This window comes from Terrapene carolina, unplaced genomic scaffold (assembly GCF_002925995.2).
Source record: "Terrapene carolina triunguis isolate 2854851 unplaced genomic scaffold, T_m_triunguis-2.0 Scaffold35098, whole genome shotgun sequence".
Lineage (NCBI taxonomy): Eukaryota > Metazoa > Chordata > Testudines > Emydidae > Terrapene > Terrapene triunguis.
Genome location: NW_020699449.1, coordinates 11,787,965 through 11,810,161, shown reverse-complemented (window position 1 = coordinate 11,810,161; position 22,197 = coordinate 11,787,965). Strand labels below are relative to the sequence as shown.

General features: G+C 46.3%; 1 protein-coding gene across 1 annotated transcript in view; it reads right to left on the bottom strand.

Moving 5' to 3' along the window:
- Positions 1-1,626: 1,626 nt before the first annotated feature.
- The window catches only part of LOC113405362 (phospholipid phosphatase-related protein type 1), a 199,426-nt gene continuing 178,855 nt past the window's right edge, over positions 1,627-22,197 (bottom strand). Inside the window, exons 5-8 of the mRNA XM_026646520.1 lie at positions 14,097-14,347; positions 6,744-6,920; positions 4,862-4,993; positions 1,627-1,671 (exon numbers count right to left, since the gene is read on the bottom strand). Of these exons, the coding sequence (XP_026502305.1) occupies positions 1,639-1,671; positions 4,862-4,993; positions 6,744-6,920; positions 14,097-14,347 (593 nt within the window). The 3' untranslated portion in view covers positions 1,627-1,638. The remainder of the gene's footprint in view (positions 1,672-4,861; positions 4,994-6,743; positions 6,921-14,096; positions 14,348-22,197) is intronic.

The window sequence follows — 22,197 nt, the reverse complement described above, 5'->3', positions numbered from 1 at the left end:
CTCCCAAGGCAAAAAGTAGATTCCCAAGACAATACCAAGCCAGAAGAGTCACGTGTAAGGCAAGACACAAAGAACCATCCCAGCATTTCTTCAAAAAACAAATGACAGAACCCTGGATGCAAGTTTTTTTTGTGATTTCACCCCCCCCCCATCGGTTTTGGAAAAAAAAATACGGTATACAAAAAAGCCAAGAACCACCAACTTGGAAGAGTCAGGTAAACATTCCAGTGAAAGTACAGAGAGGCTCCATTCCTTAAAAGGGATATACATCGGTTATCACCATGCTAGAAAAACGAGAGGCAGGAAAACCCTAGGAACAAGTAAAAGCCACAAAGTGAAACTATTGCTCTGGTTCTGTTTGTTGTAAATGGGCTCCCCTTAGTTTATTTTTAAGAATACTGTGCAAACTGTAAAAGAGCAGGTTTGTTAAAAACTCTGTACGATATGATTTACAAAAAATGCAGACTCAGCGATTATGGACTGTGCCATTTATTCTTATGGCTCATTGGAGGCTCTGAATGAAACAGCGTGCCAGACCCCATGGAGATCATCAGGGCCAAATTGACCTCTTGGTCACACCAGTCCAAATCCCAAGTAACTCCCTTGACTTTAGTGGTTTTGCTTTTCATTTGCACCAGTGTAACTAAGGACACAGATTAAATGCAAGGTTCATGTTATGACACCATAATGCAGTTATGAAACATGGACATGCCCACCTCAGAAAAAATACTGTGCAAATCCCCAGTAATGGCTTCAAGCCCATATGGCCCTATTTCTGCCCTTAAATATGCACATCTGACTTCAAGTAGGAGTTGTGTGCTTATATCTCAGGGTGGAATTGGGCCCCGCACCAATGCTCTTGTCAATTGGAGTACTGTGGGTCATCGTTGCAGAATATTCTAGCATTTTTAAAAACACTGACCCTATTAGTTTAGTTATTCTCTAAGAATTAGCACAATCTTCCTCCTGCCCCAGTTCAATCAGGCCCTGATACAGCAAGAGTCTAAACACCTTCCTCACTTTAAGCACATGAGTTGTCCCATCAATTTCAAGTGGACTATTCCCATACTTAAAGATAAGCGCATGCTTAAGTAACTGGTTGAATCAGAGCCTGAGGGTTTATTACTTGTTGTCAGTACCCTTCGGGCTAGATTTCCTGATCTCAGCCAAATCTGACGTATCTTTATGCCGCTAATACAGATTTACACTAAGATTCCTGAGATCAGGATCTGTCCCTTTGTCCGAAGTGTTTCCTATGATAACAAAAGGTAAAAGTGAATTATTATAATTATTTTATTTCAATGTATATAAAACAAAAAAAAGTCTGTGTACAAATATCACATAACAACATCAACAATTCCATAGATGTAGTTCCTCAGTGCACACTTTAAACAAGAAAAGAGGTTGGGTTCTGTTTGTTTTGTTTTTGTTTTTAAATTCTGGCATAAATATATTAAAGCTGACAAAAAAAAATCAGGGCAAGCTACATCACTTCCTCATACAAAAAATGTACAAAACATCAGCCTCTAACTAGACATAACATAATACTGGTCGTCACAGTTGGACATTTAGTAACTGTGTGTCTTGGAGCATTGTACTGAAGGGTAATAAAAATAGCTTCTCGTGCCATCTTCCAGCTCAGGTTACTTCAGTCATAGAGGCAGAGTGATTCTACAGAGAGGAAAATGAAAACACATGAAAGCTTTCAATCCATTTTGATTAGGGCGGCTAGATATTTGAAAGGGCGGGGAAGAATCTGTACACGGACTCATCAGGAAATAGTCCCTCCATCTCTTAAGAGCTTAAAAAGAAAAGATCACAGCAAAGGTATCATTGCGGATTTTTAACCCGGGCCAAGAGTTCCAAAAGGGACTAGTGATTTTGGGTGCCTAACTTGAGACACTTTAAAGGGGCCTGGTTCTCAAAGTGCTGAGCACCCTCCCCTCCCACCCCCTGAAAATCAGGCCCCACATTGGGCACTGCAGAATTGGGCTACCCACACTCACTGTGTGGCTCTTGAGAATCTTGGTGCCCGTCATATTCCTAATTTGGAATCTCTGGGGACTTCAGTAATAAATGCAACCCCAGGGAGAGTTCGCCCTTCCTTATGGACTGGATTAAGCTCTATCCATGGATGGGGGGAGGGATAGCTCAGTGGTTTGAGCATTGGCCTGCTAAACCCAGGGTTGTGAGTTCAATCCTTGAGGGGGCCATTTAGGGATCTGGGGCAAAAATCTGTCTGGGGACTGCTTTGAGCAGGGGGTTGAACTAGATGACCTCCTGAGGTCCCTTCCAACCCTGATAGTCTATGATTCTAGGTGCCAGTGCAGCTACAAAGGAGCGTGACTCAAGATGCACTGGATGTAAATGTTGTCTAACAGTTCTGTCCTCAAGCATGCAGAGCTCTGCAGGAAATGGTCCAGCTGCCCATGCAAACTGTGCACATGGGGGGAAAGGGTAAAAGGGGGCATGTTGGGTCCTGCCCCGCTTGATGATCCTGTAGTGCTAGGCGAATTCATGTCAGGGGGCAAGGAAATATAACATAGAGCTGACCCGTGTGTACGGGGAGACTTTGGCAAACCACTAAAGTGCCCCAAACCACTATGGCTTATTGTTAAAAGCAAGCTGTAGATTGGCCATTCAGCAGTCTCAGCTTGACCGGGGGGGGGGGGGACTTTTCGGGTGCCACAGAAAGGGCAGCTTGACCCCGTGTCCTTCCTGATAAGAATTGTGTTGAAGTTGCTGATACATGCATTTTAAAAGAGCAGGCCGTGCCCAAGGAACGTCTATTGGGGTCTCAAGGCTGCAAACTCTGGAAAAACCCACACCTGGTTACTCAATAATCAGAAGGAACCTCTTGCTTGATCATTGAAACTGCTTACTTAACAAGGTTTCTTTAAGGGACATGTCATTCTATTACTAATGTATAAATAAGGGGGAAAAGCTTGAGATAGTTGGACTCGTTTGGGGACTCTTCTGGACTCTTTCTCTGGATACATCTTGCGGTCCCCACCAGCAGACGGAAGATTTGGCCACCAGAAGTCTGCCGCTGTGTCACTCGAAAGCCACACTCAGCTTTGGTAATTATCCAGGGTTGGGGGTGTTTTACTAATCTTGTTGCGGACGTGTGTAAGTGCTTGAGAGTAAGTAAAGTTTAGCTTTAAGTGAAAGCACTCTTTGTGTTGTCCTGTTTGTGCCAGCCATCTATCGGTTGGACGGCCATGTCGCCCCTGATTTATTTCCTGACACCTCCTCGCACAGAGTAAAAGTTACTAAGAGCTTTGGGTTGAAAGAACCCCGGGTAACACACGCATAGAGGTGGAATAAATCCAGCATAGCAATGCACAGCCAGCAACAATCCAACAAAAAGATCAAGCAATGGAGAGGTGCATATTGTGCAGACACAGCCAGGGTAATAATACCAGGGTAGACACAACCTCCCCTCACCGTGCCGCTTTGAGGGGATGGGACATCCGTTTGGTAGGGCCATTCCATAACTACGGTACTTGGGGAGCGCAAAGGAAAATTAAGTGGGGCCATCTGCAGAAACCTGTGCAGTTGGGGGTGGATCCCTTTCCCACATTTGGAGAATTAGTGCAATAGGTAACCACTCGGATGGTAAACCATAATGTAAAACCCCACTCTGGGCCTACTCAGTGTAGGTGTTTTTACAGCCTGATCCAGAGCCCACCGAAGCAAATGGAAAGACGCTCATTGGCTTCATTGGGCTTTAGATCAGGCCTTTTGGCAATTCTTACACCTAGAAGGAAGCCTTTGGCCTCCTTTATTTATGCCACATATATCAAAAAGCCCCAGATATGTATCTGTATCTGAAAAGACAAAGCACTAATGTTTCCATATACACAGCGTATGCTTACCAGGCTGGTTTTCAGGGGTTTTTTTGACATAAAGTCAAAATTTCCCTGAGGAAAATCCCTCATTTGCTGTACATCCGTAATATCTGTACATAATTTCATTTCTGCAGAATACAGTGCCATTCTCTTAAGTACTAGCGTTTCTTTACCAGGAACAATATGTAGGACACAACAGGTGTATTTTGAAGCAAAAACCTGTTACATTAGGCAGCCTGGAAGAAGTTAATCTAATAAACTGCAGCTTCTTCATGTTCCTAGTAATTACTGGGGGCAAAGTCTTCTTGGTTACACCGTACAAACAATGGAAGTGAAAAGGGGAGCATCAATGTAAATGCAGAAAAAAAATGCTCATCCTGTATTACTCAGTTGCAAACACATAGGAAGTTTCTGTTTTTCTGCTGCTGAGTTAGAGAATGGTTTGCTAGTTGTTATTATTACGAAAGATGCTGAGCATCCCAATGGCCAATGAAGAGGGGGTGTGAGGGCTCAGGATCTGTCCCAGGATTAGGACCATTGTACAGCACATCTGAGTCTGTGTTCTGGATTACGTACATGAGTGTCAGATTTAAGGGAAAGAGAGGCATTGTACGGAGAGAGTTCCAAAATGTAATGAGACGGAATTATCTACCTTCCTCCCCTAATTCTCTGCCCAAGCACACAAGGAAAGGGTGAAAGTTTATTCCCCAAGCAACATAAGTGAAGATTCATTGTAATTGATTGCATTTGCTAAATCCTGCCTCTTCAGCTGTAGATGTGTGTCTGTGGCATTTGAAGTCTACAAGGCTGGGACACAAGGGATATGTTAATAGATATGTATAATGGAACAAACTCATCTCTGGTATAACTCCATTGTCTTCGGTGGAGTTATACTGGGGATGAAATTGGCCCTACAATTGCGTGTTTACAGTGAGGTTAAAAGGTGCTTTTACTCAGCTGTGCCTGACAATGTTTCTGATGACTGACTGTGACTGCGGGATTTACGGTACCTGTGCACTCAATGTCTCCAGGGGACTTTCCACTCTTGGAAAAGCCATGAGGGGCATCCCTCGGGGATCTTCAGGCTTCGGTTTAGAAGGCGCTCCATGTGTTCCTTTAAAGTTATGGACAACACACATTCCCTGCATGATGTGGAAAAAAGAGCTAAGTCATCATATAACCTCCACCGGTAGGTATTAACTGGAACCTTTGCCTTCCAAGCATTAACTCGAAACAGCAAATTTGGGTCCTGAGCCAAATTCTTTCAAAGTTCTGGGTATGCCTGTAGAGGGATTTGATTCCTAACCATCCCCTTCTCAGAACTGGACTACGGGCAACGTGAATGACATAGCTGGGAGCAAGGGGCTCTTTCAGTAACCTAGCCTGTGTAATTGTTATCTGTGGAGATGAACCATTCTTACTGTTATTTTATGATGGTCTAGAGAACAGAAGCCTTGATTATAATTGTGTTACTCTTTCAGAACCACTAACTGTAATTGGCACTGAACTCTACAGGCCAAATTTTGCATCAGGATATGTGATTCCCAGGCAAGTAACATTTGCAACCTCCCATTCCATGAAAAGTGCAAGGATCACTCCTGGATGACACCAGGCTCAATTATTCACGGTTTAAAGCAAAGAACATGCCAGTCTCATGCCTAGTTAAGGACACACTTGCCCATTCCAGGCCTGATCTTTGCCTCCTCCCTGTGTGGTGCTTGCACTGCTGTTCGCAGGGGCTGCTGTATTTCTGAAAGGAGGTTTCACTGGAGTCACATTGTTTCAGATCCAGCAGGTCACACAGCAGCACACCTGGGCAGTAACGCATGTTCATTGCTAAGCATTCAAAGGCAGAGGACTCTGGAGGTTTTGTGATTAATTTTAATTGGAACCGGGCACATTTCTCAATGCAAATCCCTGAATTAGCTAACAAGGGAACAAGAAGTCTGAGGTCTCATCCAGAAAGATGCCATTCCTGGGCACTGTGAGCGTTCCAGACCCATGGGCCTTTGATGGGGAGATCCCTGACTGGCACTGTTGACTATCCCATGTCATCTCATGGGGGCGAAGAATCATCCCAAATCCCCCGTCTCAAGTGCCAGAGTGGGAGGGCTGGTCCACACTAACCCCCCACTTCGAACTAAGATACGCAACTTCAGCTACGTTATTCACGTAGCTGAAGTCGAACTATCTTAGTTCAAACTTACCGCGGGTCCAGACGCGGCAGGCAGGCTCCCCCGTCGACTCCGCGTACTCCTCTCGCGGAGCAGGAGTACCGGCGTCGACGGTGAGCACTTCCGGGATCGATCCTAGAAGATCGATTGCTTACTGCCGGACCCAGCGGTAAGTATAGACGTACCCGGAGATACACGTCTCCCAGATTGGCTCAGCTTTGAGCCTACCTGATTCTCCTCTCTGTTACACTTGTTTTAAGTCTGTGTGATTCCCCTGTAACAAAGTGGAAAACCAGGCTCTTTGTTTAGAGCCTTATACACTCAAAGTAAGATCTCAAATCCCACATCTGCCAAACAACAGACAGCCAACGAGGCTGTGAAGCATAGGTGCCATGACTCACATAGGCAGTAGCCTTAGGGAAACCATGCTGCCCTTTTTGCACCTGCTGCATTCTTCTGCATGCCAGAAGTGCTTTCCCAGGACGGCTTCAGAGTCGGCACTTTGCAGTGATTAAAATACCCGAAAATGTGTGTAGATACAAGTCTGATTTTGTGTTTGGATTTATCTTCAGAGCAAATCCTATTACATTACACTAGAATTAGCAGTTACAGGGTGTGGGTTGAGTAATCAGCTGTGAAAGACAACTATAGTATTACCATAAGAATTTTTCTTTGACTTTAGATTGTCCTGAAATTGGAAGAGGACTAATTGGCTTACCAGAAACAACGCTACCGCGCTTCCCAAGATGAAGCCTGCAATCACATCCGAACAGTGGTTTCGATACTCGGAAACTCGATTTAGCCCGGTGAGGAAGGCAGCACAGAGGGTCCCCAGACACAGCACAGGCTTTGCTAGTCTGCTGCTCTTTGTTTTAATTGTGCTTGTGATGTACATCTGAAAACATAGCGCAAGCCACACATGAAAGGGCTCGGACAAACATACAGGTCATTTTTCATCTACGCATGTTGTGCCAAGCAGGAATGGGACAGATGTTCTGAACTCTGGCACTCTCAGGGGGTTGTGTAGCTTAGGCCTTGGCTACACTTGGCAATTCACAGCGCTGCTGCGGCAGCGCTGTGAAGCGCGAGTGTAGTCGCGCCGCCAGCGCTGCGAGAGCTCTCTCGCAGCACTGTAAGTACTCCACCTCTCTGAGGGGAGTAGCTTGCAGCGCTGTATAGCGCCAGTGTAGCCAAGGCCAAAGAGAGGGGCCTCAGAAGGGAAAACAGATACTGCAGACAGATGGCTTCAGCATGTCTAACATCCACTCAACTATAGCCAGCAATAGGGCAGTCAGGGCTGGTCTAAAAGGGCGCCGTTCCTTTGGCTACCAAAGTCGCACAAGAATTTGCACGTGTGCAGTTGAACACTTATATTACATAGAGGCTATTGAATGTGTGCATGTGAGTCAGCGATTTGTGCATCTACCCAGCCAGATGCAAATCCCCAATTTTGGCAGACACATACCCGTGCAAAGTAGGCGCACATGTGACCAAAACCAGACCCTGGGTGTTAAAAAGCAACCAATCACGCCCTTTTTCTTGCCATGGGCCTTTGTTTTGACTTTGGGACTTAATAAGTGACAGAAGTGGAGAAGAGTATGGGAGGGTTTGTTGTGGTTTTTAACAAAGGAGAACTCTGAAAATGTAATTACATGGTAAGAAGTTTTCCTGTGCTCAGAAATATCGGTTCAGTAAACTCCACAAGCTGTGTCAGCTCATTTTTTTAAGGGCATTTTTGACAAAGAAAATAAACGATGTGAAGAGCAATTAACAGCCATGCACTAATCTCAGAGCCTGTGATTACAGGAGTAGCATGAATACAAGGATACTGTAACAACAAACAAAATTTGACAGCATAATGATAACCAAGTAAACACAATGGAATCCTCCTCAGTGATGGGTTAAGCGTGAATTTCTTTATGGCTTCCAAACATAGCTTGGCTTTGTTAAGCAAAGCAAACGCATCAAGTGTGCTATTATTTTGCTTGTCAAAAAGGACTCCAGCAACAGATTTCTCTAGTGTGCCATAAACACTAGGCACTGCAGTGCCACTTCCAAGGGCGATGGGGACCAAGGGGCTTTTGTCCAGAAACTGGGATGATCAGGATGATCCAACTGTAATATTCATTGGTAAGTTATTACCTCGTATGTAGTGCCCTATAGCTGCCAGCTTGTAAATGGACCTGAGCCACACATTATGGGCTTGATCCAGGGAAAGAGCCGTCAGAGGGTTTGCAAATCCACAGACACACCTCAAGAAGCAGGAACGTTCCTTTGGTAGCTAGTATCAGAGGGTAGCCGTGTTAGTCTGTATCTACAAAAACAACAAGGAGTCTGGTGGCACCTTAAAGACTAACAGATTTATTTGGGCATAAGCTTTCGTGGGTAAAAACCTCACTTCTTCGGATGCATATGTAATGTCTATCAGGGATGGTCTAGACAGTATTTGGTCCTGCCATGCGGGCAGGGGACTGGACTCGATGACCTCTCGAGGTCCCTTCCAGTCCTAGAATCTATGAATCTATGAATATAAGCTGTGATATAAAGTTACAGCTTTTTGCTCTGATCAATGAATTGTGCATCTTCAAATTACAAGCCTCCGAGAGTTGTAAAGGTTTTTTTCAAAGGCAAAATACACACGAAGCCAGCCTCTATTTACAGCACAAATTTACAGTAAGTGCTATAAAATTACAGATGATGAGTAAGGGTCAAGGAGGGACACTAGGGGGTACTCTGGATCCACTGCTGGATGGGTAAATTGGAATGAACCTAACTATTGTTACAAAGTGCCAAGTCATAAGGTTTTCTATGGAAAACAATAGAGAACATGATATCAAAATAAAGCACGGTTGTATGAATAGTTACACCAATTCTATTCTCCTTCCTATCTCTGTCTTGAAAGAATAGTTCAAAGTACACCGCTACCTCAATATAACGCGACCCGATATAACACGAATTCGGATATAACGCGGTAAAGCAGTGCTCCGGGGGTGGGGGGCGGGCCTGCGCACTCCAGTGGCTCAAAGCAAGTTCAATATAACGCGGTTTCACCTATAACGCGGTAAGATTTTTTGGCTCCCGAGGACAGCGTTATATCGAGGTAGAGGTGTATCAACTGGGACTCAAAACTGGAGTCTGTGAGCAGTGTTTTTCCCTTCACTTCCCTGACCCAAGTTCTGCCACAGTGATTTTAGAATGTCCTAGTGAACATAACAGTTGAAAGTATCAGCCCAGCCCTAGTGTGATAACTGCCAATTCTATATGGCAGAAAACATTCATTCACACTCGTTTTCTGGGAGCAGGAGAAGACTAGTGTATTATTCACATGGGAAAATGACAGGACATTACAGATGGGACAGGCTATTGATGTTCTGCATTTAATAAAATCAAGGCCCCAAAGTCTAAACATGTAAAAGATGTACGTTTTTTACAGTGAGAACAGATTGTCAAAGGAAGTGGTAACTTCTCCAGAAGGCTTTAAATCTTTAAAGACTCAATATTTTCCTAAACGACCAGCTCTAGTTCATCCACACATTATGGATACCTGATGCAGGACTCACTGGGTGGAATTCCACAGCCTCCATTACACAGGAGGTGAGATAGATGATCATAATGTTCCCTCCTGGCCGTAAGATCTATGAATTCTCTGGAGCTTTTTGAAGCTCTACCATTAGTGATGTTTTTTCAGGGTTCACACAACATGTCCGTCCGCCCCGTCCTCCCCACCCGCGCTTAACATAGGGGGAGGTTTTCAAAAGCATCTGAGTGATTTAGGAGTGCAAGTGGCAATCTGAGCCAGTGGGACTTGTGCTCCTAAAACCCTTAGAAGCTTTTGAAAAATCTCCTTTTTACACTGTTGTTTTTCAAGAGCAATTTTGATTTTAAATATTAAAAACATGTATTGGATTTTTTTTACGGGGTGCAAATAGAAAAAGAGGAGGGAAAAGAGAGCAAGAGATCTCATCTTAACACACACACAGCAAAAGGTATCTGTGATTCAATTACAAATTTATACATTAGGACACATATTTGCAGTTATGAAAATTGTACTTCTCTCATTCATTTTTCAGCCAAAAATCATTAACAGGACTCCGTATACTCATAAATATTTCCACTCTATTATTTTTCCACAGGAAATTTAATTAAAAGCATGTATTTCTAACTAAATGGAAGCCTGTGCAATGCAAAAATCAAATGACTTTTTTGAAACCAATTCTTGCCCTGCTTCTGGGGGACTAAAATAAAGATGAATGTAGCAGCCCAGGAATGATGTTTTGCCAGTGAAAAAATCAACTCAGAAACTCAAACAGTTCCAGCTCTGACCTAAATCTAGAACCAGTCCTTCTTTCAGTGGGTTCTAAATTTGGCAAAACAGATTCTTCTACCCCTGCTTGGAAGGCGCAAAATCTTCCATTCCTTACCCCCAAAATATGATTGGAGTCAGTGTGTCTGGATTACGCAAGGGCTGCGGGAATTGGGTTTTTGCTGGTTCATAACCTGTTTGGTATCAGTCAATAAAGCATTGATTTTAAAATAATGCACAACTGGTGCAAATCCTCAGCCCAATTAGCTGGGCCTGGTACTGAGTTGACACGTAATTCTGCACTCCAGGGAGTTGGAGGAGAGGAATCTGCAAAGGATATTCTAGTTTAATGACTGAAGTAGGCTACCTGGCCCCATGTGTGGCTCCCATTGATGTTTGAAGGAGGACAGGAAGACTCACACAGAGCTCTACTCTTCCCCAACCTACTCATACGCCGTCCCCTCAATTATTTTTGTTTGGTGGTTAGAATCCAACTTAGTTCATTGCGTGTTAGGCTCTGTTGTAATAATTGGGCCTCGCATGAGGTCAGTTGTGAAAGGGAGCGAAAGTTCATAAAAATGTCACAACAATGTAGAACAATAAACGTGCATGGGAAATGGTGCAAAAGGGAGACAAAAAGACTAGGTTTCAAATAAAAAGGCCTACTGGTATAACTCAAGGACTGTCTTAAAATCATGCCTGGTAAACACAAGAAGTGTGGGACCAGAAATCAGTGAACCAAACTTGGTGTGCTGGAAATTAGACCTAACTGGTGGGCAAAATAATGAGGATTCCACCCATCCCTCCCTTTCAGGGGACTTTAAAAAAACAGACTTTAGGGGAAAAATATGGATGGACACTACTGTGATGCTGGCTGACTGAAAGCAGGGGATGCGAACGCTGGCTGACTGAAACATGAAAGAAAGGGAAGGAGTGAGCTTCCTACTCATGGATGCCACCCCCACCATCTCCTGGGACCCTGGGCCTTCTTCAGCCTCATCCTAAGAGATGGCCTCACCAGACCAGGCCAGAGAGAGGAACCCAGATAACTCCACCACCTCCATCAGCTTCAGCTCATGTTAACACCAATGACTGTTTGGGCCCAAATAGTCCACCTAAATTAATGCAGCTGGTCACCAGCCCCCACCCTTTTTTATAGACTTTATTGCAAGCAGGAAAACATTTCCAACACGCTGTGTGGCAAAATGATTAAGTACAACTGGGCTTGAATATAACTCCTAAAGGACCTTGGACAATATAAACATGAGTGTAATGTAAACCATTCCCTTTTGTGGCTATAAAAGTATGTCCATGTTAAGAGTTTGCAGGCAGGCTACTCCCAAATTACAGCATCTTCAGAACTAGATGATGTCTGTAGGCACAGCCCTGAGCGCAGGGTGGTATTACCCTTTCCGTGGAGTCTTGGTCCTCAGAGGAGCTGGGGGTAGCGCAGGCCAGGAGGAGAACCGGGTAGCGTGGCTCTAAAGGCATTGTTCTGGGGGCAGGGCTGTCAGTGACAGAGTCAGTGGAGAGGTGTGCAGCCTGCATCTCAAAGCGAGTAGCCAAAAAACCTGCTGCTCCCAAAAGGGTATGTCTACACTGCAATTAAACACCCGCTGCTGGCCTATATCAGCTGACTCAGGATTGTGGGGCTCAGCCTACGGGGCTTTACAATTGGGGTGTAGATGTTTGGGCTTGAACTGGACCCCTCGAGTGGGGAGGGTCCTAGATTCTGGGATCCAACCCAAGTCCCAGTGTCCACACTGCAATTTTATAGTCCCACGAGCCTGAGTCAGCTGACACAGGCCAGCCACGGGTGTTTACTTGCAGTATAGAATCTTTGGGTATGTCTATCTACCAGGCGCCTATTTTCATGCATTACTGTTACTAATCATTTGTGGTAGTGCTCACGATGAGCCAGACACCTTCCAAACACCTAAAGGCAACCCCCGCTGAAAGGAACTCACAATTTAAAGACATAAGTCAGGGGAATAACAATAAGCATCTTAGACACAATTTATATTGCTCTAAACTATACACTTTTGCAGGTATAGCTGTGTCAGTCGGGGTGTGAAGAGGTGTGATCCCTGACCAACACAGCGGTGCCAACAGAAGCACCTAGTGTAGACACAGTTATACTGGAAATACTGTACTTTTGCTGGGATAGCTTATTTCACTCAGGGCATGTCTACATTACACGCTGGATCGATGGGCAGCGATCAATCTAGTGGGGGTCGATTTATCGCATCTAGTCTAGACGCGATAAATCGACCCCTGAGTGCTCTCCCGTCGACTCCGGTACTCCACCAGGGCGAGAAGCGTAGGCGGAGTTGATGGGGAAGCGTCAGCCATCGACTTACCACAGTCAAGACACCGCGGTAAGTAGATCTAAGTACGTTGACTTCAGCTACGTTATTCATGTAGCTGAAGTTGCATAACTTAGATCGATCCCCCCCAGTGTAGACCAGGCCATAACTTAGATCGATCCCCCCCAGTGTAGACCAGGTGGAGTGGGTGTGGGTTGGAAGTGCAGTTTTGCTGGTATAGCTCCGCCCACACTAGGAGCACTTTTTGCCAGTAAAGTGCACTAGTATTCCTAGTGAAGTAAAGTGCTCCTAATGTGGTGACGTTTCCAGGCTAGCTAAGTTAATGCTTTTGTGTCACTTTTATAGTTCATGTGACACACAAGAAAAATATGCAACAAACAAAACAGCAACGGCCTTGTCTTTCCCACTCTAAATATAATTAGTGGCCTTTAAGTCTCATTCATCAGCTAACAAAGTACATTTAAAACATTCAGCGTTAGTACATTGAAACCCTGCATTTGCTGCTACGCCAAGGAGAGAGAACAACTTTCTTGGGCCCAATCCTGCTGTCTTCAAGCCAGATTCTGCCACTCTTATGTTGAGTGGTACCTAACTTCCTGAACAGTCTCATTCATTTTGGGGAGCCTGCTTGTGGATCAAGATGCTACTCAACCTGAGGCAGAATCTAGTCCATTGCAATGAATGGCAAAACTACCAGTGTCTTCAATACTGTTATAACCCTTACTGTATCACTTAAATAGCCCTACACAAACTGCAACTAGTCTTGTATCACACTACGATGTTATAAGGTTGCCAGAGAAAACAAAGGTGGATGATATTTTTAGAGGGGCTTTTACAGACATTGAATATTCCCCATATGGCAGAAAAGCACTATCACCTTTAAACTGTACTGTACCTTTAAACTGACCTTGATTATGCTGGCAAAATTGTAACACTGCCTTTAATGGGACCTTTGCTTGCAAGAGGAGTTTACGCCTAACAGGGGATTAAAATTCAGCCTAAGACTCCCCCCAAAATAGTAACACTTAGTACTCGCTATTGTACGGACACTAAGGGATAGTAACAAGCTTCCCTGTGAGGTAGGTATTATCATCACCGTTTTACAAGTCAGGAAACTGAGGCAGGGAAGTGCGGTGACACATCCTAGGCCACATAAAGTCAGTGGCCTAGCCGGGATTAGAACTGACGATCTCCTAACTGCCAAGCTGGCCCTCATGCCTCCAGATAAGACTGCCCCCTCACTGGGAAAGCCATGGGCGTCGCACTTGTTTACACCAGGGCTGAATTTGGCCCAGAAAAGCCATTGACCCCCAGGAAAAAAGAAGGGCTCTTCCCCATACAGCACAGACAAAAGAAAAATATAGATGAGATTTAAATGAAACAGGGTCGCTATAGCAACCGAAGCCCGTCATGGGAACTGGCAAACAGCACATGCACTCACCGTGGCATAAAGGGCTGAGTAAATGCTCAAAGCAGCATGTTTGGATGGAAAGGATCTCCTTGCCTCTTCAATCACCTCCAGGTCCCCGGTGCAGATATTCCCATTGTTTATGAACTGATGGTGAGCCCGGCAGTCGCTCCCCGTGTAGTTGGGTTTACACACCGTCAGGAAATAAGGAGCCAAGTTCCCGGTCACTACCTGGCCAGCATTTACAAATATGTCAGTGGCAAAAAGTCCAAATGCAAACACCCCTGTGAAAAGGTTAAAAATAACCATTATTCACAAATGTTTAAAACATTCCTGGAGCAGGAGACAAATAGAAGTAATGAGAGACAGAGGCCAAACCCTGCAGTCCTTACTCAGGCAAAACTCCCATTGACGTCAACTGGAGTCTTGCCTAAGACCCTGATTCAGGAAAGCACTTAAGTGTCTGCTTAACTTTAAGCATGTGCTTAACTCCCAGTCAGTCCTATTGACTTCAATGGGAAATAAGCTTAAAGTTAAGCAGACACTTTAGTGCTTTCTGAATCAAGGCTTAAGCGATGACTGTGCGAGGACTTCAGGATTTCACCGGAAAACATCAAATCAAAATAATTCTCATAAAGTTTTCCTGATGCCAAAGACCCTGACCCTGAAATGTCTTATGCATGTGCTAACCTATAAGTATATGAGTAGTTAGGACTAGTCGTATGCTTAAAGTTAAGCATTATGTAAATGTTTACAGGACTGGGACCGAAGACTGGCAGAAAACTGTCCCCCGCTGTAACGCAAGAGGCTAAGGAAGCAATCTTAAAAAGACACTATCAGATTATTGAGCCCCAAAATTTGATTTATCAGGGAAGGAATGTCCTCTGGATTCCAAATATCCACCAATCTGATGCTGAGAAATTTATATTCTGATCCAGCAGCACTGACCATCTCCCACAGGCCAGATTCTGCCATCTTCACTTAAGGTGAACAGTATCTTACTCCTTGAGTTGCCAATGGAGTTGTTAGGTACTACTCACCTTGGTAGTGTTGCCAACTTTCTAATGGTACAAAACTGAACACCCCTCCCCCGAGGCCCTGCCCCTGCTTGCTCCATCCCCCCCTCCCTCCATTGCTCCCCCACCCTCAGTCACTTTCACTGGGCTGGGGCAGGGGGGTGAGGGCTCTGGCGGGGGGTGCAGGCTCTGGGCCGGGGCTGGGGCTGAGGGATTTATGGTGTGGGAGAGGGCTCCGGGCTGGGGTAGGGGGTTGGGGTGTGGTATTGGCTCTGGGCGCTTGGCGTGGGCTCTGGGTGGGGCCAAAAATGAGGGGTTCAGGGAGAGGGAGAGGGCTCCGGGCTAGGGCAGGGGGTTGGGGGTGGGCTCTGGCTGGGGGTGTGGGCTCTGGGACGGCACCTGGGATGAGGAGTTTGAGGTGCAGGAGGGGGCCCAGGGCTGTGGCAGGAGGTTGGTGTGGGCTCTGGGAGGGAGTTTGGGTGCGGGAGGGAACTCCAGGCTGGGGCAGGGGGTTGGGGTGCGGGAGAGGGTTCAGAGTGAGCGGTCCCGGCGGCACATACTGCGGTTCCCAGGAAGCAGCCACCAGATCCCTGCAGCCCCTAGGTGCATGGACAGCCAGGGAGGCTCTGTGCACTGCCTTCGCATCCACAGGCGCTGCCCCCGCAGCTCCCATTGGTAGTGGTTCCCAGCCAATGGGAGCTGCAGAGCCGGCACTCGGGCGGAGGCGGTGCACAGAGCCTTCCTGGCTGTCCATGTACCTAAGGGCTGCAGGGACCTGGCAGCCGCTTCTGGGATCCACGTGGAGCTAGGGCAGGCAGGCTGCTCTGCCGACTGAACTTTTAACGACCCAATTGGCAGTGCTGACCAGAGCCGCCAGGGTCCCTTTTCGACCAGGCGTTCCGGTCGAAAACTGGACGCCTGGCAGCCCTACACCTTGGGAAAGGTGAGCAGAATCTGTGCTCATGTGACCAGTAACACTGATGTCAACGGGAGCTACACTTACAGCGCACAGGCAGGGGGGACAGCCGAACGCACACATGTTAAACAGCCGCTCTTTCCAGACCCACGCTAGCATCAGTGTAAATCGGTCCTGCAAGCCTTGCATGCTCCAAGCTCCCAATGACTTTAATAGGAGTTTGATGTTTGCATGGCTGCAGTACGGGGCCCCGTCAATGGTGAACATTCATAAACAAGGAAGTAAGGGAAGGCCCAGCTTGCTGGCTTGTGCTCTGTGCACAACATATACATTGGGGGTGAGGATGAAGGACAATCAATAAAAAGACGGCAGTGGCAGTGCATTGTCGCAGGTTACCCTAACAACCTGTTTTATGAGAACACCCTGCACCTCTATGGTTCTTCCCATCCAAAGACCTCAAAGTGCTTTACCGACATTAACAAATTTACCCCCACTCCACCTCTGTACAGCAGCTACTATTCTTCCCATTTGACAGATAGGGAAACCGAAGCACAATTTTCAAATGTGTCCAGTTAATTTTGGCTGCTTTGATTTTTGAGGTGTCCCACTGAAGACAATCTGAATCTTATTTTCAGTCACCCACAACTCCAGCCAAGGTCAGTGGGAACCGTGGATGCTCAGCACCTCTGAAAATCAATCCCTCGCTGTCTCAACCTGGACACCAAAGTTGATGGACAGTTTTAAAAACACAGCCTGGATTTCTTGCTTAAGGCCACGTGGAAAACTTGTGGCAGAGCTGGGAGCAGAATCCAAATCTAGAACTGGGACTGGAACCCTGGTCTGTGCTTTAACGCCAATATCCTCCTTCCTCTCTTTCACACGTAAAATCATTTTAACATACATTATATAGGTATTAATCATTTATATGAATGTACTCCTATGTCTTGGCCGTATTCCAAAACGGGTAACTCTAAGCGCCTGTTGTCGTTTAAATTTAAAACAGTATTCTTCCCCCCCCCCCTTCTTGTCCTAAACCATGGAGTAATGTTGCTGAGTGCTGCTAAACAGCTGCTCTCTTCCACTCTAGAGATGACTGCATTTCAGTGGTGGGTAACGTCATTCTTATGAATCCCTTACCTAGTTCACAGAGTTGTTGTCAGACTAAACTAATGAACGTTTGTAAAATGTTTTGAAATCCTTGGATGACAGACACTGTCTTAGTGTATTATTAAGTATTATTATCGTCATGTTTTCAATGTTAGAATAGAATAGAACAGGGGTTGGCAACCTTTCAGAAGTGGTGTGCCGAGTCTTCATTTATTCACTCTAATTTAAGGTTCTGCGTGCCAATAATACATTAACGTTTTTAGAAGGTCTCTTTCTATAAGTCTATAATATATAACTAAACTACTGTTGTAGGTAAAGTAAAGAAGGTTTTTAAAATGTTTAAGAAGCTTCATTTAAAATTAAATTAAAATGCAGAGCCCCCCGGACCTGTGGCCAGGACCCGGGCAGTGTGAGTGCCACTGAAAATCAGCTCGTGAGCCGCCTTTGGCACGCATGCCATAGGTTGCCTACCCCTGGAATAGAATGATCATTTATTATTTAAAAGTAGTTTATGTTAACAAAGTATTAATTATTATTATAGTACAGATAAGTTAGCATACTTTAAAGTGTTACCCATTAACCATGCTGCAAATGACTGATATGAAAATTTAGATAAAATGTTCCACAGAATCAACTATATAAAACAAAGTAAAATAGTCAGAACTGCAGAGTGGCCTTATGTTATATGGATCAATGTATCCTGCCTATAATGCACAAGAAGCAGAACATCATGGTTACAGTATTGCCAACCCTATGCATTCATAAACCATGAATCAAGCTCCCCAAAATCATCAGATTGGCCTAAAATCATGAGATTTTGAAATAAGAAACGTTGGGTCTTTTAAATTTGCTTTCTGGTTCTGAAGCTTTGAGGGGTCATATTTTCAAGTTTTTCTGCACCACCACGACAGTAAGATTTTTTTTTTTTTGTAAAGTAAGAAAGCTGAGATTCTCAGGTATTCACATAAAATCAGAATCTGGAGCTTCAAGAAAAACACCTAATCTCTTGATGAAATCCCAAAAGCTGGAAACACTATGGTTACATTTATTTCACTGGTAAGCTGTGTATTTTTTTGCTATATTCAGAGTGATAGACATCCCAAACAGTGACATAAGTAAGAAGCCAGCAGTACAATTCACTGAACAGCTCTTTTCATAAAATTAACGAGGATCAAAGCAAACTGCCATAGATACAGTAATCCATCACGTAATAACAGACCGACAATAGAAGGGAAGTAATTGACGGAGTAACATATACCCAATTTACTCAGGGAGCGTCTATGTAGGGATATTTATACTGGCATAACTACTCCAGTGCAAACCCCTAGCATATGTTGTACCGATGTGGAGAGAGAGAGAGAGTGTGAGTGTGAGTGTGTCTCCTCACGACATCTCTGTGCGGTAGGGAGGGATAGCTCAGTGGTTTGAGCATTGGCCTGCTAAACCCAGGGTTGTGAGTTCAATCCTTGAGGGGGCCCCTTTAGGGATCTGGGGCAAAATCAGTGCTTGGTCCTGCTAGTGAAGGCAGGGGGCTGGACTCGATGACCTTTCAGGGTCCCTTCCAGCTCGATGAGATAGGCATATCTCCATATATTAAGCAACATAGACTGGCCTTTGGGGCAAAATACGCCAAGGCAGTGGGGGAGGGACACTCTTATTTGTCTGTAAAGTACCATGCACATCTGTAATGCTGTATAAATAACCAAACGGCAATAATAAAGAATGGGCTGTGCGCAAGGAGCTAACTTGGGGGGGCAAGAACACAGCCCAGCCCCAATGTGGCTGCTAGGCCACTCAGTGCCAGGGTTCTTAGTCACTGGATTCACATAAGGATGGAGCCAGTTAATCCTTCTGGAGAAGGGGAAAATCCCCAGATACAATCACACTGCTTGCTTGACTCTACACCTCCCTACACTGTTGCAGGCCTTGTATTGTTGGGAGGGCAGTGGGAGGATCCTCCATGCTGGATGGAAAGTCATCCCCATGAGGGCTTTGCCACATACTGGAGTAGGGAAAGGGCTGCATGAGTATAATACAATGGCTGGCTCTGGGCTGCAGAAGGGGGCATGTTCTCAGATTTATGCACTCTAGGTTTGATGCGAAAGATTTTGTGTGTTTTCATAGAACACATACAAACACCGCCATCAAGCAGCTACCACAGTCAAGCCAGGTGCCATCTGGGGTGGAAAAGCTTGACTAGAGGTCAGAAGTCTTGATGCAAGAGAGAATGGGGCATCAAACGGGTATTAAAATATACCCTCTGTAGCCTGGCCCTTTTAACCCCCCCGGGCCAGACCCACACATGCACTGGAACTCTGTTCACTTAATTTGGTGGCGAGGGTACAGGTGACTTTCTGCCACCTTTCTGTCTCCCACCCCTAAATCCCAGGGGTATCCAGGAGCTGGTTTCACTCCCAGGCAGGGGCTTAGCAAACAGGTTGAGCAGCAAACCCCAGGCTCCTGGCTCTGAGCAGCCGGGGAGAGGGGGAGACTGCCACCTGCGAGGTGGGTGGCAGGGGGGATGCAGGCCCTCCCACTCCACTGCGTCCCAGCCCGGGGCCCTAGCAGCGGCAGAAGACCCGCTGCTGCGTCAGCGGGGATCCTGACCGCAACACACTGACATGGGCTCTGGGTGTGTTGCCGCCAGACTCGGGTCGGCTGCCCCCGGGCTACTTCCTACCTCCCCCTCTAGAGGTACCTGGGTCCGGACGGCGTCCCCCACAGGGTCACACACCATAGGCTCCTCGGGGTAGCTGGCGAGCGGTTGGTTTGGCAGCTCCTCTGGGTAACTGGCACACGGTAGGCCTGGCAGTTCCTCGGGGTAACGGGCAAGCGGTAGGCTTGGTAGTGTCTCTGGGCTCGGGCTAGCATCAAGCGTTGACTGGTCTGGCCAGTCCTCGGGTCGGCCGCCGATCGCTGTGGTCTCCCCACCGGGAGCTACGCCACAAGCGTCTGGTCGCTCCGGTGGCTGAGCTTCAAGTGAGCTCTGGGCTTTTATACTTCCTGTCCTGCGCTTGACCTCTGAGGGGGGGGCACAGGGTTTGCTGGCTCCGCCCACTTTGGTGTCCAGGGAGACTTGTCCCTCTCCGGGGCGGCGGGGAGCCAGACCGCCTCGCTACAGGCAGCATGCAAAGGGGTTCCAAGGCTTTGCAGAGTGAGTTTTAAGACCTGTCAAGTATCAGGGGGTAGCCGTGTTAGTCTGTATCTACAAAAACAACGAGGAGTCTGGTGGCACCTTAAAGACTAACAGATTTATTTGGGCATAAGCTTTCGTGGGTAAAAACCCTCACTTCTTCAGATGCATGTTTTTTTAAGACCTGGGTTTTGATCAGTGCTCTCGTAGTACAGTAAATGCAAGTTGGCTTGTTTTCCGCTTCCAAAGGCGGCAGCACTAAGGATACAGCAGGTCAGGCTACGGCTGAAACCTTTATCATGCTTTTATTGTGATGTATATTGATCACTGTAATTCCCGTTTTGCAGCTCTGCCAAACTGTGCTCTATGAAAATTACAGCCATGCACAGCAGTGAATTCAGCTGGCTGGGTTTTAACCCTTACAGAGAATACTGCTTACATGTCAGACATTCTCTGAATACTTCCAGATGGCTTTCGGGCTCACCCATAATTGACTTTAAGGTTTGAACACTAGTGTACATGAATATCGAGGGTCCAGTCCCCTGATAGCTTTTATATCTGGGGAATCTATGTGTCTCAACAAAGTCACTTCATGATTTTGCCTAAAGTAGCTAAAGTAACTGACCACAGCACAGGAATTCAGAGACTAGGCTGACATCTTTTTAAATGCGAGACAAAGTGGGTGAGGTGATCTCTCTTATTGGATCCCCTTCTGCTGGCGAAAGAGACAAGCTTCTGAGCGACACAGAGCTTTTCTTTTTTAAAGGCACAGGAATCACAACTGAAAGCCCTACCGTGAAGGTTACAAGCCACAGCTCTTTAGCGGGAGCTCTGCGGAAGTCAATGGTGACATGCCAGAGTAAGTCTGATGGAAGCGAGAGGTGAATCGGGTCCTGTGAATTCACACCTGTTCCCAGATCCATCAACAAGGCTGTGACCATCTCCTCGCGGCTTGGAAGGGGCTGCTCCAGAACAATGCAAGGTGTGCCCTCTGCCTTGGGACTGACCCCATTTATAATATTTTCAGTGCCCCTTGGCCCAGAGAACCAGGGACTGAGCTCTCTTCCCAAATTCAGGATAAAACGATACAGGATGGCAGTGCCCAAGCCAGAGGGCACAAGCTGATCCCTGAGATAAGGAAACGACGCTTCCAAAAGACAGCAATGTGCTATTAGATATACAGCAAAAGTGGAACACACACAAAGGGCCTTATTCTCAGTTATACTAAGGCCCCTATAACCTGCTCAGGGAGCAGAAACAGTCCCTGAAAATATTCCCTGCCAGGGGGACTCCCTGGCCAGCAGAGAGCTGGCATAAGGGCTCTATACAGGCCTTGCTCCCAGCTTGTCACGGGCAGCCACTGTGGCTGGAAAGCACTGTGCTATGTCTATTCTCTCTTTCCCAGGGCCGCTAGAGGTCCACGGGAAGCAGAGAGTACATTAGAGCCACCCTGAGACTGCTCTAATTTACACCAGGGGCTTAAGGCTACCTTCTGCTTTTAGCCTCCTGCTTCCCTCAACCAAGCCTGGAGATGGAGGAACTGAGAATCAGGACTGACATGACTTACAAATGTGTCCACTTTTCCTCCACCGCTGACATCTTCCCCACAAATCAGCTCGATTTCTCTCCTCTCATTGAGATCTGATTCCTACAGCCCCCTACACCTGTTTCCCCCCGCCCCCCATGACTCCCTCCTCAACCCTTTCCTCCCCCAGATCTCTCTGACTCCAGTACGTCAGCGGGTAGCAGACTCCATGGAAACGCTCGGCGGCACGGATACTTGATGGTAACTATAAATGGCATTTCTTAAAAAAAGCTGCCTGTGAGTAGTAAAAAAGCAGCTGACAAGCAGGGGGAAGAGAAGAGTGGGAGGCGAGTGGCTGGAGAATCAGGAGCAGAAGCCCTTTATTACAGAAAAAACATGACGCCCGGTAAGTAAAGTGACAGAGAAACAGTGCGTTG